This window comes from Lepisma saccharinum, chromosome 15 (genome assembly GCF_977018435.1).
Source record: "Lepisma saccharinum chromosome 15, izLepSacc3.1, whole genome shotgun sequence".
Classification (NCBI taxonomy): Eukaryota; Metazoa; Arthropoda; class Insecta; order Zygentoma; family Lepismatidae; genus Lepisma; species Lepisma saccharinum.
Window position 1 is genome coordinate 45,900,476 of NC_139243.1, and position 20,115 is coordinate 45,920,590.

General features: G+C 37.1%; 1 protein-coding gene across 1 annotated transcript; it reads right to left on the minus strand.

The window, feature by feature from the left end:
• Nucleotides 1-585: 585 nt before the first annotated feature.
• LOC145999473 (uncharacterized) lies at nucleotides 586-19,856 on the minus strand. Its single transcript, XM_083136441.1, has 7 exons — nucleotides 19,774-19,856; nucleotides 13,369-13,508; nucleotides 8,077-8,142; nucleotides 5,956-6,061; nucleotides 4,272-4,357; nucleotides 1,829-1,985; nucleotides 586-723 (listed from the first exon to the last, which is right to left on the minus strand). The coding sequence occupies exons 2-7, from the start codon at nucleotides 13,384-13,386 to the stop codon at nucleotides 644-646; spliced, it is 513 nt and encodes a 170-aa protein (XP_082992567.1). The 5' UTR covers nucleotides 13,387-13,508; nucleotides 19,774-19,856; the 3' UTR covers nucleotides 586-643.
• Nucleotides 19,857-20,115: the final 259 nt, after the last annotated feature.

Here is a 20,115-nt window from a genome sequence, read left to right on the forward strand (position 1 = left end):
CCTTTTTTCGGTTTATTTTGCTTTTTTCATTTTTAGTGCCTATTTTTCCACATTATAAATGCCTTTTTGCCTGCCTATTTTAACGAAAATACATGCCTGAACTTCCGGGCTCTAGTTATTACTTACTCTACACACAAGGGGACTCAAAGAGTAAGTTAAATTGCGCTAGCGACAGTTCTATTTAACCTAATTTTATTCTGACCTCCGCGCTACCACGCCAAGAATCAGGGGTTCAAATTCAGGCCTGAGCATGTGTGTTCTTTGTGAGTGTTCCTTCAACAATTTCATCATATTGACACTCATCCTCATTAGTCAAAAGTGACAGAAACACGAAGTAAAATAAACAAAATCGATCTATTATTTTACGATTAATCACAGCAGTTGTGGCAATTAAGGGGGCATGGTGGGGGAATAGATGCCCCCCCATTTTCGCTCACGGACTATGGCCTCTTAATGTTAAGTCTTACATACCAAGATAAATTAAACTGTCCAGTTTTGCCACCCACTCCACAACATAATTGTTTGCACTAACTCAGTTTAAGAAATAAATCCTATATTTAAATATGTTTATTATACTCATGCTTCGAGAAATATTGATCGGCAAAATTACAGTCTATTTGACAGAGAAGAAATCGCGACATCTTCAACAAGGATCAAACTCGGCGACTGCCCGTAAGGTGTCTCTGGCCACATCAACAATTTTAATAGCCACGCTGTAAGTAGCTGCAAAATAGAATTAACAATTTTTCATGATTAAGTATTGAATTTTGCAAAGGAAAGATATGACTACGGAAAAACACGTGTTCATTGGTCACGAGTCACTACTTGCACAGAGACTTGTTTTCGTTTGCTTGCTTCACAGACTTCTGGAACAGCGTATAGGTCCAAAACTTTCTTGCTAATTACTAGTTATGCACTTAAAATACCTCAAATATGCACTAAAAAGGTGCAAAATATGCACTTTAGAAAAACACCTTACATTTTTTTAAAAAAAAAATTCTGTCAGTTACAGCATAAACCCTGCATGCTAAAGAGTTATTTGTACTTTTTCAGCTCACACGATTTAACATGAAATTATGGAAAGGTGTAGTTCTGAATTCTTACACACTCTCTCGTTTACTTTACACTGCTATTTTATAAATGAAAGCTTACTTCGGTTCTTTCCGAAATGGTCCGGAAAGCAGACTTCAAGTACGATCTTGTCGGAAGTGACGTCACTTACTGCAGTTCTAAAGCGCCAATTTAACAAACAATCGAGCCTGCAGCATGCAACACTTATCGTTGCAGGCTTGTTTACTAGACTCGTGCACTTGTTCTTCACTTGTTTGAAATCACGGAAGATATTGGTTGCAGTTCTAATGTTTGGAAATGTAAGTAACAGAATATTTAAAAATGCTATGTGATTTCTGTGGTGAAAAATAACTGTTTATAACGCGGGGAAAGCAATATGTTCTTAGTTTTATCTACTGATCGTATTTGGCGCTGTAGTCGAAGAGCAATTTGAAAGATTTTCGCTTCCAGTCCAAGGCTTCAAGACTGAACTGTGAGACCATTCTCAAAGGGTGTTCGCTTAAGTGATTGAGTTGGTGTTTTAAGTCCACTTTATGCACAGTAAAGCTAATGGGGACTGGACCTACAGTTTAAAGTGGGATCCGAACCACTATGTGACTCCACCAGGTATCGAACCAACGACCCATTGATTACAAGGCGACGACGCAACCACTACGCCATCGGGGAGGACCTCAAAGGATGTTGGCTTGAGGTACGGTCTTGCACGTTTCGGACATGGCCTTTGAAGCTCATATTCTCAATGGGGAGTCAGACTTACCCAGAACGATTGTGGCAGCGAGGAACGAGTAGATGACCTCCGTACTCAACCCAAGATAATAGAGAGAGACGAAGGTTGAGACAATGCCAATGAACAGGAGGACTATTGCATCAAGCAGTGCCAGGTAGTACCATGGGTGCATTAGCTTCGGATCTCCCTGCAAAATTCAATATTCGAGAGGTTTAGCACATGTGTGTTGTCAGTATACCGTAACGATCTATGAAATAATTAGAAACATCGATATAATGAACCTCCAAATCCAAGTTATTCAGCCATCATTTTCCAGACAGGAACTCGACAATCAGGAATGCGGTGTCAGACATTTCCTAAGCTCTACCTGGTCACCAAAGATGTAAACATGTAAACAGGTGAAACGAGGAAGGGGATAGAGGTAACTGATGCATTTGCTTAGTAAAATCGATCAGAATAAATATCTGAGAGGAAGAAGGTCTTGAGGAGTTTTTGAGCGAAATTGAGAGGGGCAGGACTACACTTTGATATAGGAAACGTCAGAGAGAGCTGCAAGTCAAGCTCTCGACGCACAGTACAGTTACGATCATAATTACTCACAGTGCGAGGTCCATCTCCAGGCAGAGACAGGTATATTTTTCCATTTACCATGTTGATGCAGTCTTAGGGTGTATAAAACTCAAGTGTTGTGTTTTGCCATTTATGTGCACATTTATCACCTCTCACACCTTGCCATGAAGCTTACCATGAATAACGAGTTGCTCCATAATCAAGGATGAATGATGAATGAGCTAAACTAACCCAGTTCGATCCCACGTATGGTACGATACGTACCATCACGGTCACTTCTGGATCGTAACGACCCCATTGACTTTCAGTTTATTTATTCATTTATTTCAAACACACAGGAACATGCCCAATTACAGTGTAACAAGCATTATGTAAACAGGAAAATAACATATAAACAATACAAAATCAAGTGAAAAATATGACACTTCAATCTACAACGTACCATGGCTGATTTCATAGTTACATTACTTGAATTAATGCTCTTTATAGTTAAATTTGAATATAAATTTCAAGTGTAATCAGCTTATATAGTACATGTAGTATTAGTAGTAGTGTAATAGAGATATTGAGTACTAATTTGCACATGAAAGTTAAACATAAGACAGAGGAACAGTATAAAACAGTATCTTATAACAAATAAGGTAATAAATTGGATATTTACACCCAGAAGTATCCGTAACAGGCCCGTAGCCAAGATTTTATTTCCCTTATCAGCACAGGCGTCGGCATATATATTTGTAGAGGGGGCAGGCCACTGATAAAACTTGAATTGTAGAAACAATAATAATTATTATTACCACGGTTATAATTGTCATTTTACAATAATAACTATTATAATTTATTAAAAATAAACCAATTTTAATCCAAATTTATTTTTGTTATTATTGTTATTTTTGTTCTTATTTTTATTAGTATATAAATGGAGAGACTTTCCACTATATGAGTGAATATTCAAACCAAGTGTTGTCCACTGTTCTTATATTTTGTACAGTTACAGTACTGAAATTTATAGTTATTGTATTTTGTTATTAAGTTCTACACATTCAGTTAAGAAAAAGACTTTAAAAGTTAGGGCCAAATTTTACTCATTAATTTTTTATATTGTGTGACCTCTCACAAAAGAAAACTATACATTTTGAGAGCTGTGGATCCATTTATTCTTTGGATTAAATGGTAGAATATAAAACTATAACCTGGTTCCTCTATTATACACTAAACTTTTTTTTCGATCTAATGTTTAATCCTGCTAAGGTAGTAAAATTAACTACCTCTATACAATATTTATATTAGATATTTGTAGGATTTCGGGGGAGCTTCAGCCCCCTTTAGCGCTACCCCAGGCTACGTGTCTGGTTCGTGACTACATGGTATGTCAATAAATTTTAATAGCACTGTTCCATTTATGATGTTTAATAATACTAATAATTGTATTTTCAAACTTTGTAAAAACTCTATTGGAAAAAATGTATAATATTTCACCGCATAATCGTCGCACCCTGTTTTTTCAGTCCGAAAATTGGTTTATAAACTTTCAACGAGTAATCGTCGAATCGGCGTGTCAGATAATGAAACAAATGAAAGCGGCGCAGAATCTTCGGACACAGAAGATTAAATTGTGTAAGTCCTATGATATTTCGACTATAATGCACAATTCAATAAAAACTAATGTGCGACAAGTAGCAAATTTTCAATGGCAACATCTACCACAGCCGTAGAGGTAGGCAACACACATTACGCTTTACAGGGAAGCGAGTATTTGAGGATATATGTGTCCCGTTTTTATTGCCTGTGACTGCACAACAAGGAATTTTAAAGAATATGCGATTGCTGTTGCTTCATTTTCAAGAGAACACTCTTAACATAAATTCATAAAACGGACACCTATACCAACTTTTCCTCTTACCTTGAAGGCTCCGTAGATCAAAGCGAGATCTGTCCCGTACTCTATCAGCGGAAATCTTAGACTCACGACATGCAGTGTGTTAAAAACTGTAAGAAAAAGAACGATAGTCACAGAACGGATAGGTGGATTGTCCCCCCCCTTTATACCTAGGATCCCCTCTTCCTAGATAGGTTCTCCAACAATCCACCTTTCTCCAATAAAATATATAACCATGCTATATATTTACGATTTTAATCACGAAAAATAATAGCCTTATCTTTAATATACTTTAACTGTTACTGTTAAAGAACATGTTTATTAGGTAAGTGTTTATTTAATACATACGTACATAATGACGTCAAAATATCAGTCATCTCTCAGCTTAAATTACTACACGATTTTTCAATATATTTGTTATGTTATGCAGCAGTAGCTTGAATTAATTCTTGTCAATAATAAATCCAACTCTTATTCTGCCGTGAAGGCACATAGCGGTTGGAACTAAAACTGTAGGTCCAGCCCCGATTAATCTATTTATTCATAAAGTGTACTTAATCCTTAATGTGAACCGTCTCTCAGACCGCGCTGAATGTATCTCTTACTTTATATCTCGCGACCCTCCAACCACAAATGATCCCTTCTCCATACCTCTCAGCGTTGTTAGAGTTGAGGTTTTAAGTCCACTTTATGCACAGCAAGGGTAATCGGGACTGGACCCACGGTTTAAAGTGGGATCCGAACAACTTGTGCCTCCACCAGGTATCGAACCCAGGACCCCTTGATTACAAGGTGACAACATTACCACTACGCCATCGGGGAAGCCCTCCATACCTTTCAGTTGGGCTGCCTCGTTTTTTTCTTTAAAATGATTGAACTCTATTTCCGGGGAGCGGTCTAACACAGTACTTACGTGTGGTTCAAATGGCTCATAACTAATTTTCAATTTCAAAATATTACATACTACATACTCTCTTCCGACAACATAAAAATGTAGAAATTTTAAGATTTTTGGAATTTCAAAAATATAAGGCACCTTCCCCTCCGGAGGACGGTGCCCCTGGTGGTCACATCTGAAAAACTCAATCACACACGTGTCCAATCCACAATGAAAATAAAAGGCACCCTCTTACTTGTAGTCGTTGCGTAGCACAGAATGAGTTTCTACATGCAAGACATACTAGGCATACGTATTCTGAATATCTGAACACAGGTATAAAGGCGAATATACAGTTTTCCGGGAATAAGTGATTCCTGATGGTGGAATCAGACTCCAGAACCATGCAACGATTTCTAAGATATGAAGTATGTTTCCACCTTCTGCTTGCCCTGTGGAGGCACCACAATTGTGAACATGCTGACATACGAGTTGCGTTCAAATCTTGAGGCTTCAATAACGAAAGATGCCATTCGTAGCACAAACCCCCTTTGAAAAATACACTTCCCGCGTCTGCTATGAATGAGGGATAATCATATGTTTGCTAGCAGTGGCGTGCCCAATGTGGGGAGGGTGTTGGTGGTGGTCATAAACCCCTCTCCTTTGGCCCAGAATTCATGAAAAAGAACGTCAAGGGTAGGAACGAATGGTAAAATTAGGGCTAAGAGAAGTAACCCCTTTCGAAAATCCTGCGCACGCCACTGATTGTTAGGTTAACGCAATAGTTAAGCATTTTGCAGAAGATCTATAACATTTCTGGTAATCTCTTACCGTTATCCATAATTTTTTTACCCCTGGTCGGAAGTTTTGGCAAGCTACTTGATAGATGAAGTTTTTCAGTTCGTTCACACAGAACGTCATTATAGAGGTTCAGCATCTGAAATGAAGATTATGCACCAGAAAGTTATTGTGTACATTTTTGGATGGGAAAATGAAAACGGTAGAAGGAAGAGCGGAAAGGCTAAGCTTTGATAACGAGAGCCGTCTGACATTGCAATATTACGAGATGGAAGGCAGAGAGATTCAAATCTTCGATTTTTACACACACACACACAAATAAATAAATAAATGCATACGCACAGAGAGAGAGAGAGGAATCCGAAATGTACTTTAGTAGATGAAGAGTCCAGGAGAAAATAATTTCCTGTTTTTACAGGAAAACAAATTCAAACTTTCAAGACTCATTACTTTCCCATTGTATATAATATTTCTAAACTTTCACATTCCTCAGAGCTTACCGAGTTTTTGGTCTTTACTGTTACATCATACAAAACCACTGACGTACGCAGAGGTGGGGCTGAAGGGGCTACATCTCCCTCCGAATTTTATGAGAAAATGTACAATTTTAAACAAAAGCAGTGAAAAACCTCAAGAATAAACAGAGTAAATGCAAACGCCTTAAAATGAACCCGATTGCCATTTTTGAGAGTGGAAAGCTTTTAATAAACAAAATATGTTATTATGTATGCCATCCCCCCCTAGACAGAGGCTATAAATTATCCACCTTTACAATTCTAGCCCCTCCATAAAGAAAACCCTGCGTACGCCAGTGTACAAAACTACATTGTCGGAGCTATGTGATGTCTTCGACAAAAGCGAATCGATAAAACTGTTCTTGTCAGGTGTTTCCCCTGTACTCTTTTGAATCGAATTACTATAGTAATGTGTAGTCTGATATTGTGTTATTCTAAACACCAATAAATATTACATAGCAACTTCTTTTAATTGATATTAAAGTATAGGGTTTTCCAATAAGAACGATATGATTTTACAATGAAATAAAATAAAAACTATTTCAGATACAACCAAACTTTTTATATTATTTTGAAGCATAGTTTAATACATTATGTTTTGAATAACACATCCTTTAAGTGTCCACCTCGACTTCGTGCACACGATGACTTTGTGCAATAACTCGGGCCTAATGTCACGAATGCAGCGTTCGATGTTCAATCTTAATGCATCAAGGGTTCGTGGTCTGTTTGCATAGACTATAGATTTCAAATCACCCCACAAAAAGCAATCTAAAGGAGTTAAATCACAACTTCTTGGAGGCCAACTACCAGTTGCAGTTCTTGAAATTATCCTTTCACCAACTGTTCTTGCAATACGTCGATAGTGGCATTAGCAGTGCGACATGTGGCACCGTCTTGTTGGAACCACATGTCCTCTAAATCAATTTCATCTAAATTTGGCTACAAAACATCTGTTAACATCAATCGCTACCGCTCACCAGTCACTGTAACTGCAACTCCTACCTTGTTTCGGACAAAAAAAATGGTCCGATGATGCCACCATGCCATAAACCACACCATACAGTGACCTTTTGCGGATGCAAAGGCTTCTCGTGAATCTCTTGTGGATTGTTTTCACACCAAAAACGACAATTTTGTTTGTTAACATATCCACTTAACCAGAAATGAGCGTCATCTGAGAAGATAATTTTTTGCCCAAAATTATGATCCGTTTCAAGTTTCAAAAGAACGTCTATATTCATTTTTTTTTTGGGGGGGGTAATAACCAAACGTTCTTGAAGCGTGTATTTTGCAATGAAGAATTGTCACAGTATACTAAACACAAATGGCAACTAGTGACAGTTATAACATTTGAAGCATAGTTGCCAGTTCATTTCAAAATCATATCATTCTTATTGGAAAACTTTTTATTAAAAATGTAGTTTAAATGTAGTAAATCTGCTTCAAGTCATCAAGTGTAACTTTAGTAATCTCTTGTATTTTGAATGTATAAAATGGGCTAATATTCTTGGATTACCATGTGGCTTACCCTCCGAGTTCAAAACGCTTAGTGTAAAGATCACAGAGCGGGGGGAGGGACTTTGAGTAGAGTGCCCCTCCCCTTTACTGCAATGTAGTAATTTGAAAAGATACTTACAAGGCCGATCACGCCAATGGAAACAGCAAGGATTCGAAGCAGGCTGACGTCCCTTAGGTTGCATTCCTGGAATGGAACGAGGGATTCACTTCAATGCAAATGTTCTATGTAACCAAGCACGTATTTACGTGGGGTCCAGGGATCCGGGCCCCCTCCAGAAATACTTACTAAGTTCTAAAATTAAATAATAAAAATATACTTGTTTAGAATTTATTGTATATAATCGAGAGTTATTTATTTCCGCCGAACTTGCTGGAAGGATTAGATTGGGATCATTACGGTTTTTCAATTGAAAATACCTAAGATTGTGCACCCTACTACTTACAATATCCCTTTTGTTGTTCAATAAATATTCAATTCTTTATCTTTTTTGACACATTTTATATATCTTAACTGCACATAAGCTATAATACGTTCCGTTATATATCTATTCTCATACCGTCTTTATTACATATTAATGTAACAATAAATAAACAATATTAATTAATTTACATGTTATTATGAATTCGCCTTAAAATATATTTGCGTAATCACTTAAATATTTATTATTATTATTTATTATTTCTGAGACACTTGGTTCGGACTCCCCCCGAAAAAAGATTTCTATGTTCGTGCCTACATATAACATACGAGACATTGCCTTAATTATGATCATAGAAGGATAAAATAGGGTGAAGAAATATTTCAAAGTTTGTCATATAATTCTTCACATACATTAATATTTCACTTAACCCTCCACCGGACGCGTTGGGGGACTTCGTTACCCAAAAACCGTGTTATATATATATATATATATATATATATATATATATATATATATATATATATATTACTGCTGACGCCACCCTACCGTCCGCTCTGCTTTCCTTCCATTGGAGTTTCTGCTCCCGACGGAGTGAGTCGCCGTTCTTTTGTCGGGTGTCATTTCGATTTGAAAGTCCCGTAGTATGTTACTAGAAACCATAACCAAAAATTTACACCAACCGATTTTCGTTAAAAGAATGGATACTTCCCTTTAAAGACTGTAAAAAAAGAAAGGATTCACTGTGCATGGAGAGACAGATGCACCTTATTGAATAGATGAATGACGTAATATTTTTCGGTGCTTCGGCCATCTTGCTATAGACCAGAGGCGCAACCACGAATTTTTGTCTGGGCAAGTACCAGGATAAACTTACCAATAATAATAATAATAATAATAATAATAATAATAATAATAATAATAACAACAACAACAACAATTACATTATTATTATTATTACTAGTGGTAGTAGTGGTATCAAAGACGCTTATTATCCTCAAAAATTATGGAAAAAGTGGGTAGAAGTCGGTGCTAAAGCATTTGTTTGTAATAAACGATTTGAAGTATTGTTTCAACACGTTGAATTTCACATTTGCTAATAATAGTAAACAAGCACACAAACTGTATTTTTGAATCGCAGAAAATGAATGATAAATGCATTCCGAGGATGATTATTTTTTTACATATAACATGTATAACTTTAATGTACAAGATATGTTTTACACATATGCAACATGGAGAGACATAAAATAAGAAAATACATATTCAATATGCTAACACTAAATTGTGTACGTATTCAAAGTTTATTAAATACATATGTACAACACATTATTATTTAAATACATTACTTTAGATCTAACTTTTGAAACTGAAAACAATATTGATTTAATAGGGCGCAAATAATGTCACAGGGCGCCATGGCATTCTCTCTTTTACAACTTTTTTTCATTTAGATCGCTCGGCGTCCATGGCCAACTCGCCCCTGTGGTTGCGCCACTTCTATAGACACGAAACATTGGAGGGTCCAGACCTTGCTGCATGTTACCAGAAAACTGTATTGTTCCAGGGACAGGCAAGCGAAAGGCGACATCTGTACATTTTATTAGAACTACGGTACAAAAGGTTTCATTTATTTCTGAGGTTCGTTTCCAAGTGGTACGAGTCGCTTGACACTTGACGCTTGTCATTTGTCTCTTTCATATGCGTGCGCACGGGGCGGCAAGGTGGGTAGTTGCCCCCCTTAATACTGCTAATTAGAAATTAAGTGTAGAGGAATATTATCGCCGTTATTATACAAAATTATACTCCCAAAGAAAAATTAAATATTTTCATTCTAATGAAAGTTCAAGTCGATTGCGTAGGGGGTACATTATTTACTATCTAATTGGACTATCACACTTTGTTATCTAACAAATTTCTTGTTATTAACGCTTCATAAAATACGTATATTGATATTAGCACTCCTACACTTAGGTGGTTAAGTGACTGGTTAGTTCATTGGTTGATTTTGTGTTTTAAGTCAACTTTATGCACCGTAAGGCTAATCGGGACTGGATCTAGAGTTTAATGTGCGATCCGAACTACGTAGCCTCCACCGGAAGTGGTTCAGTGCATCCGATACTACCTCAACGGCAACATGTACAAGTGTTTCTAGAATTCTGCACAATGGCAGCGATTAGGGGGCAAGGGGGCAGTTGCCCCTTCCACTTTTTGCCCCCGCATCATGTGCTCTTAGTGCTAAACCTTATCTGCTAAGATAAAGTAATATTTCCTTCGGTCTTCCTTGTCGCATAACAGTTTTGCTACCTTGTGTTCTGACATCAGACCGAGGAATGCCTTCGAGGTTAGGTTAGGCCTGTTAGGTTAGGTTCCATTAGCATAAATACAATGAAAAATTATTATTGAGGCTAAGAGAACTAAACATAGCTAGCCTAACCCAACAACGTAGGCATTTAGCCTAAAATTACAAAGCTTTCTCCCGTGAAGTCAGAACACAAGGTTGCTCAAGTGTTGTGCGATAAGTGAGACCCGCACTTCCATGAGCTGCTGCATCGATTCCTCGAAGACTTCCATTTATTATATAAGAGTTTCGCCCCTTTCTTACAGCTTTGTAATTGTTTGTGGCAACACGATAATGTGCTAATATTCAGTGGCGGCGATTGGGTTCCAAAACGGGAGGGGGGTCAAGAACAATTTACTTTAACTTGATACGTTAGGTTTAGCATAGTGCGGGAGCAAAGGTGGCAAAAAGTGGGGGGGGGGGCATAATCGCCGCCACTGGCTAAAAAATTACGTTTTTGAAAGAAAGATTTACATATATTTTTAAAATTTTGAAAATGTTATTGAAAATGGCAAAAGAACATTAAAATTAAAAATATATACAGTAGGGCAAAATAGGCAATGAAAAAGCTTCAAAAACATTAGCAACAACATAACTAACTAACTAACTCTCTAGCCTTCTTAAACCCGAAGGTTCATGGCTGCAGCAACACAGGCCTTCCATGTTTCCCTATCTTGAGCAAGATCTATATACTCTTTTCCATCCCTACCGATTTCCCTTAGGTCCATCTCAACGTTGTCCCTCCATCTTCGTCTTGGTCTTCCTACAGGTCTCTTACCATCAGGTTTCCCAACAAGAATCCTGTAAACTCCTCTTTCCTCTCCCATTCGTGCCACATGGTCTGCCCACCTAAGTCTTCTTGATTTAATTATTCTAATAATATCTGGACATGAATACAAATTATGTAGTTCTAAATTATGTAACCTTCTCCACTCATCTGTCTCCTCATCCCTTTTAGGTCCAAAGATTTTCCTAAGGATCTTATTTTCAAATACTCTCAATTTATGTTCCTCTTTCAATGTAAGGGACCAAGTTTCACATCCATATAATACTACAGGCAAAATGTTGTTTCTTGACATGTCTTTTTACAGTGCAGAGTTGTCAGCTCTACGCCTAACCCCCAATATGAATGGAGGAACTACAACATAAGACGAACACAAACACATTAGACAGCACAACTACTACACAAGACACACACACAAACACATCACAACTATAACAAAATATAAACACAAACACACCACAACTACTACACAAGACAAACACATACAAATTAGCCAGCACAACTACTACGCAAAACAAAACCAACATACTAGACAGCACAACTACTACACAAACATACTAGACAGCACAACTACAACACAAGACACATACATACACACCACCGATACTACACAAGACAAACAGAAACACATTAGACAGCATAACTACTACACAAAATAAACACAAACACACTAGGCACCACAAGACAAACCCAAAAACACTACACAGCACAACTACTGCACAAGACACACAAAAACATAACAACCACTACACAAGAAAAAACACAAATGCACAACTACTACTACACAAGATTATATATATATATATATATATATATATATATATATATATATATATATATATATATATATAAAAATTATAAGATTTAATTTCAAAATTAACACTTTCACATTTTCAAAATCGCTTTCATTATTCTTTATTTCATTATTCTTAGCAACAACATAAGAAAATTATATTAAGAAAGAATTTATCAATGAATGCAGCAAGGAAAAAATAAGGAATTTTTCCAATCTTCCAGGTTCTAAAAATAATTTCAAAGTTATTAAGACAAAATTATAAACGAGGTTCATGAGATCTCACGTCCCACAACATTTTTTTTTCGTTTCATCGGTTAAGGGTTTATTAGGCGCATTCAGAAAGTAAGTTTCCCACTCGCCCACAGGTGGCAGGCCATGCGTATTGAAACCGGTTTTGCGCATGCGTGAGAGGCATATGCCCTGGCTAGGGAATGTCCTAGAAGACGCTTCCCGAAAGTCCTCAGTAGCGTCGCGGGAGCGACGAAACATGGCGGCTCTTATTCCATCTCCCGCCGCTTGCGAGATTCGTTCGGTGATCAAGTTCTTGAACGCACAAAACATACAGCCGATCGAAATTCATCGTCAGGTGTGCCAGGTGTATGGACCAGACGTCATGAGCAAGCAGATGGTGCGTCGTTGGTTCAGGACATTTACTGAAGGCCGGCAAAATGTGCATGACTAGGCGCACTGCAGCTCTTCTGGATAAGTTCGGTTGGGAGGTGTTCGATCATCCATCGTACAGCCTGGATCTTGCTCCTAGTGATTACCACCTGTTCTTGTACCTGTTCCTGTCCGGTCAACATTTCCAGAGCGACGAAGAGCTTCAGACGGCTGTCACACAGTGGTTCGGCGCCCAGGCGGCGGACTTCTACGATGCAGGTATACAGAAGTTGGTACCACGCTATTACAAGTGCCTCAATTCCGGCAGGAATAATGTTGACAAGTAACTGGGCAAGTGCTGTATCTGTGGCAATAAATCATTGAATGAAATAATGTTTCCTTTTTGTGCACGACCCCAAAGAAACTTACTTTCTGAAGGCGCCTAATAATTTTGGTTCTGATGTGCTTACCAAGAATTCGCAGTCCATCGCCCTAACAGCGCCTCACAAGACGAAGGACTTCCTTTTGCTCCTGGGGTCGAGAGTTCACGAGGAAAAGTCAAAGTGGCCAGCTGATTGGCTGTTCACATTCATAGCCCGATTTTACAGTCCTGAAAAATATACGTATTCTAAAATTTCGTTCTCAGTATGGACAAGTCGGCTATGGACAAGTCTGCTATGGGCTGTTGAAGTGGTGACGTCACTAGCAGCCGATGTCCTTGATGTATGTTTCCAAACAAAACCTTCAACCCCGCTGCTACCATCTCTTTTCATTGGAAATATACAGGAAATGGATTGTTAAAGTGAGAGCAGTTAGCAAGCGAAATAGAAAGGTGTATCGCACATAAGTGTAAAGATTAGATTCTGGTAAAAATGTAGATATTTTACTAATTACTTACTGATGAAGAGAGAAATATCGCAAGAAAATAGGGTAGTATTTTTTCAAGAGACACGTGAACAATTTGCTATAGGATCATCGATATAGTCTTTACTACGATCTACGATATACATCAGCAGAACCCGGGATTTTATGTCTTATAAAATGGTAAAATATGTATGTAATTATGTCATAAAAATTGAAAAATATGTCATAAAAAATTGAAAAATATGTAAAAAAATGAAAAATATGTCAAAAATTGAAAAATATGTCAGAAAAATTGAAAAATATGTCAGAAAAACTGAAAATGTCAGAAAATGAAGAATTTTTTCCAGTAAAACCAAAAATATGCATATGGGGCAGTGGGGATGCCGGTGGGGATGCCGGTGATTTCCCTCCCACAAAACTTTTTTCCCCGTTATAAGAAAGAAAATTTTCATTCCTGCCAGGGATGTTTTCATTCCCGCCAAAGAAAATGGAATTGAAAGCATACAAGTAGAAAACCATTTTTTTTTACTATTGAACAAAATAACCACCTAAAAATCATTTAGGAAAACAGTGAATTAACCTCTAAGACAATTGTTTCCTGCTTTGCGTCTGCATTTTGGTAATGCATTGCCAAATAGGGTACAAAGGCCTACCGCCATGGCAAGAAGAGTTGATTTCTTCAGCCTTATTCGTGAGAGGTGCGTAGATCGCGTTTCTCGCCGCACTCCGTCATTGAGTTGAACGTGCAATAGATACAGTAAAACCTCGTTAATCCGGACTAATGTGGGGATAAGTTGACCGGTTTAACGAAAGTCCGGATTAACTTAAATAACCTAAATGAACAGTAGAAAGTGCATTAAAACTCCGTTTATAGCAACAAAACACGTTTATTAAGGTGTATTTAAAGGGCATAGGCCTAAATATACTATACAATACAAAGTCTGCGGGAAACAGAATTACATCAGTGGTTGACTGCCTTTTCTTTGGGAAGTTCTCTTCTAGCCACATTTAAAACCTTGAATTCTGCTTCTTTTTTTCATTTGGCCATTTGCCTGTCCGGATTAAGCGATGTCCGGCTTGTGGGACCCGGATTAACGAGGTTTTACTGTACTTGACCAAGTTTTCTCGGTGGTACTAGTTCAATAGCTTTTTGTGTATGAGTTTGGGTTTTCTTAGAATGTAAATATACTGGTTGAGGGGAGATTCTAAATTACGTTTAAATGTTATCATAAGATTTAACGTCCTGGGTAGGCTATTTAGAACTGGCAGGCAATAGTAAAGTTTTCTAACTCGTAACATACAAATTTCCATACCTAACAAAACCTCCCCCCCCCCGGAAAGAAAATAACAAATACGACACTGATTTGGGGGGCATCCCTCCAAAGCAAAAAACTTAATTCGCACACTGGCTTGTGGTATTAAATAAATCTCTTTAACGAAAGAATGTAGTTCGAAAATAAAATATAGGGAGATTCACTGCAATTATCCTAATTTTCATTTACAGATTTACACCTTTCTGGAAACTTTGTGGTGGGGCCGTCTCAACGTCAGTACTTGCGCAGAGACTTGCTTTCGTTCGCCTTATTGCCGGGACAAAGCATACACATTGATTGGTGCGTGGCTCATACGACAAGTGGGTTTGAAACTCCCGGACTCGATTGCCGATAGAGTAGAGGCTGCAATGTGCCGAATGTTATACAGTAAAGCCTCGTTAACACAAACTCGCTTTAAGACGAACACTCGGTTAACATGAACAAAATGTTGGGCCCGGCAGGGATGTATTATATCTTATAGAAAGTTTTATGGGTTAACGCGAATTTTGGTTACCACGAATTACGAACTGTTTATTAGTCCGTTGCGTGATTAGATCTCATTCAACACGAACTTTCAAAGTTTTTCATATTATTTTTTTTTCTGTTGTTCCTCTGCTAGGTATCTAAGAAATCGCTCAACAATCTCTATCATCTTGCCAACAATCAACTTACACAGTATTGTAACCAACAGATTCAGATCAACAATGTGTTCAAATGTGTTTTTCTGTTCTTTAAAACATAGCCAGTACGAGTAACATCAAGATTAAAACTTGGGTGCAATTGCTCTACAATCGCGTCAACAATGAGCTTATACGTATTTAACCAACAAATTTAGTTGTGTGTTCAGATGTGTTTTTCCATTCTTTAAAACGTAGCCAGTACGAGTTTGATCCGAATTGACCGCTGGTTTTACGGAAGATATGAGTACAGTTGGCCATGAAGTTACAAGGCATTTGCGTTCCCGTCTGCGACAGCGCAATATACAGAATTTTTTCACCAGAAAATGATCTACGAGTACTTTTTAAAAAGTTAATTACTGTAGTTCTGTAGTAGTGTTTTCTATGATGACATACATAAATGGTTAAAGTGTAGAAAGAACTGTATTTCAACAATAAAATTTGAGTCTCCGGTTAGCACGAATTTTTTTTAACACGAACTCTTGATTTTTCGGTCCCTTGTGATTCGTGTTAAAGAGGGTTTACTCTATTTACTTTTGACAGATTGTTGTGAGAAGCGAAAAAAGGTAAAAAAAAATAGAACAATTGAAACGTGTTTACTTGTTTACGTGCCTGCACAACAATGACGGAGAATATTTCCCTGGATAATGTTCGCACGGCTATCAATTGTCGGTGAGATAAGGGGGGCATTATTGTTTTGTACTAGTTGGTAAAAAAATACGGCATCTGCTTTTAATTTCTTCTGCCATAATTTCCTTATCCTCCCATCGTTTATAAACTATTCATTGCGCTAGAGGTACGAATAAATTATAAAATAACCAATTATATGCCAAACATTTACGAAATTATTCACATAAGCATTGAGTGAATGTAAACAGGTGTATGGTTCGAGAGAAATTCTAATTATTATTTCTGATGGCAGCTATTCCAAAGCATAAGAATATTGAGCATTTGACAAAGGAATGTCATTTCCATAAGCTTCTAAACTGAATGAAGATGAGAAGGCTGGGGAGTATTTTATGGACATTATCTACAAATGAGCCTACGTTAGAATTATGGAATCAAGCAGAGGCGCAACCACGAATTTTTGTGTGGAGGGGGCAAGTACCAGTATAAACGTACCAATAATAATAATAATAATAATAATAATAACAATAAAAATAATGTTAATAATAATGTTATACCATTATTACTATTATTATCATTATTGATTTGCTTTGTTTTACCTCACTTCTTGAGCCACTTTTGGCTAATTTGCTAAGATGGGGATGAGTGATGGCATGATGAAAGAGGAATGGATAGCCTACTCGCTAACATCCATGCCCAAGCCTGGATTCGAACCCAGGACCAACAATAGTATTACTATTAGTAGTGGTAATATCAAAGACGTTATTATCCTCGTAAAGTACGCAAAAAAGAAGTTTGTGCTAAAGCATTTGTGTTCGAAGAAACGAATTGAATTATTTTTTTAACACATTCAATTTCACATTAGTAACGGAAAACAAGCACATAAACTATTTTTGAAAGAAAGAAAATGCTTGATAAATGCATTTCAAATATAATTACTATTTACATTAACATGACCTTCATGCACGATATATGTTTCACATGTATGCAACGTGGAGTGACGTGGACGTATTCAAAGTTTCTTTAATAAATATTATATACAGCATATATTATTTAAAAACATTACACAACCAATTCATCCATCTCACAATCAACCAACAGCAAAAATTACATAAATTGTCTCTCAAATGTGCACGCTCCATTTCCTCAAAACAGTTGTTCATACATTTAAAACAAAATTAATTAAGACAAGTCTTATTTCTCTGTCTGGTGATTTACAATACATTATAGCGAACAAATATAAATTGCGAAGCGAAGCGAGAAAGAAAATTTTTGGATCCAATTTATCTGCAGGCTGAAATCAAAATTAATTTAATATAGGGTGACCAGACATACTCTTTTTAAGAGTATTATACTCTTTTAGAGGTTCGGGCCTCCCCCATGGCGCAGTGGTAGCGTCATTGCCTTGTAATCAAGGGGTCCCGGGTTCGATACCCGGTGGAGGCACAAGTGGTTCGGATCCCACTTTAAACTGTAGGTCCAGTCCCGATTAGCCTTTCTGCGCATAAAGTGGACTTAAAACACCAAATCAAACCAATCTTTTAGAGGTTCATATACTCTATACTCTTTTCAATTTGCAAAAATCCCCAAATATACTCTTTTCCTTGCTATTTAATTTCATTCATTAGTTTACGCGTAAAAATGCCTTAAAATCCACAGAACAGAAAACGTCAAGATGTCAACAAACTGAAGTATTTACTCCTTGACTCAAGAATTTCCTATGAACAATTTCAAGTGTAATTTTCATATTCCATCAACAAGCAAAATATATTTCAAATTCATTGGAATTTAATGATAATGATTAGGGCTGAGCCGATACCACTTTGAACCGATACCGATGCCGATACTCTTACCGATTCCCACCGATACTTGAAAATTGCAATAATTAAAATTTGTTCAAAATATTGATCAATATTGGTGTGTAAATATTCGGTTACCAAATATTCTCCTCCAATTATATGCATCAACATACCACGAAATTTGCTTTAGAATATTCAAGAATTGCATGAGAATATTAAAATAGATATTATGTAGTCACAAAATATATTTTTTTGTGCAAAATTAGTGTAAAATAAATTTGAAGTTTTAATTTTTCATAATTTCCAGGATAATTAGACTCTCAAGAAGTCGCGCGGGATTTTTGCGGACCCCGTGAAAGAGCAAAATGCATGCGCACCTTCAACTTATAGACTATACTCTTTTTGGTCGACAAATATCTGGTCACCCTATTTAATAGGATGCAAATAATTTCATGGAACGCCATGGCATTATATCATTTACAACTTTTGTGTCTCCCCGATGGTGTAGTGGTAACATCGTCGCCTAGTGATCAAGGAGTCCCGTGTTCGATACCCGGTGGGGGTACATAACTCACTTTAAGCTATAGGCCCAATCTCAATTAGCCTTAGCCATACAAATCAATATATCAATATTACACCTTCTTTCCATTTAGATCGTTCAGCACCCAGAGCCATCTCCCGCCTTCCCCTAGCTTAAGGTTCTGAACTTGATAGGACCTAGGACTAAGCAAGGCAGGGAATGCGAGCGAACCGAGCAAGAAAATTTTACGAAAAGTACTTTTATTTGCATAAAATTTGAAGTTCTGGACGGAAATTGACCCCTGCAGGTACACTTGGCAGTCAATGCTTGCCCCCCACCTGTGGTTGCGCCACTGGAATCAAGTCTGAAATCCACAAGTCACATTATTTTGTTTACATTTACTTCGTTCTTACACTGGATGGAGAATGTCACACACTGCAGTATTTTAAATATTTTCAAGTCGGGAGGGGAGATTCCAGTAAATTCTTTGGAAGGATAAGCATCGTATATGTAGCATCCCCACAAGGGATGAACAGTTGGAACCAAATGCACCCTTTATCCCCGTATCAAACGAATACCATTGAGACACAGGCACTCACACAGATTTACGAAGATATCGAGAGCAACCCAACAAATAATGCCACCCTGCAGTCAATGGAATCTGGAACTATGACTCATTTAATTTTCATATCGGCGATTGGGTGATTGGTAGGAGGGTGGTTCTCTTTATCTTTGCAACAAGTGTAGTTTCCTGTTTCTGGACGTCCTTGAACCACCCATGGCGACTGTGCTCTCGACACAAAGGACAATAAGATGGAAGATACACTTCAAATAAATGATTGCTCAAATATGTGCAAAAAAATATGCACATAAAGCTAAAATATGCATTTACATGCAATATAAAACGTCGTCAGATTGTTCTCAATCAAGCGAAATGAATAAATCCGTTGAAAGTGTATGAATCTCCGCCAAACATGCAAATTTGTAAAAATTCACCCCTAGTTATAACTTTCGAGAATTAAATTTATACAATATAACCCGGAAAAAAATAGATACGTCCATGGTTTCAACTTACAGCTTCCAAAAAATAGAATTCTATCATTTTCCTAATGCGAAAGAAATGGCCGGAGAATTTTATAGTCTGTTACTATGGAAATTCATTGAGACAACAATATTAACTTGTTTCATTTTCAATATGTTTAAATCATGAAGAAGGATATCAACATGCAACTTATGATGTGTTTTTCTTTTTATATGTAATCGTAATTATCATTGCGTGTGCTTCTGTTAACAGGATGAACAGAAATTTTGGGTCGGTGCATAAGTTCGTAGCGTTTTATAACATACGTTAACAGGAATACAATAATTAACGTAAGTACACAGGTGGTGAGATGAAACATTGTTATTGTAGTCTATC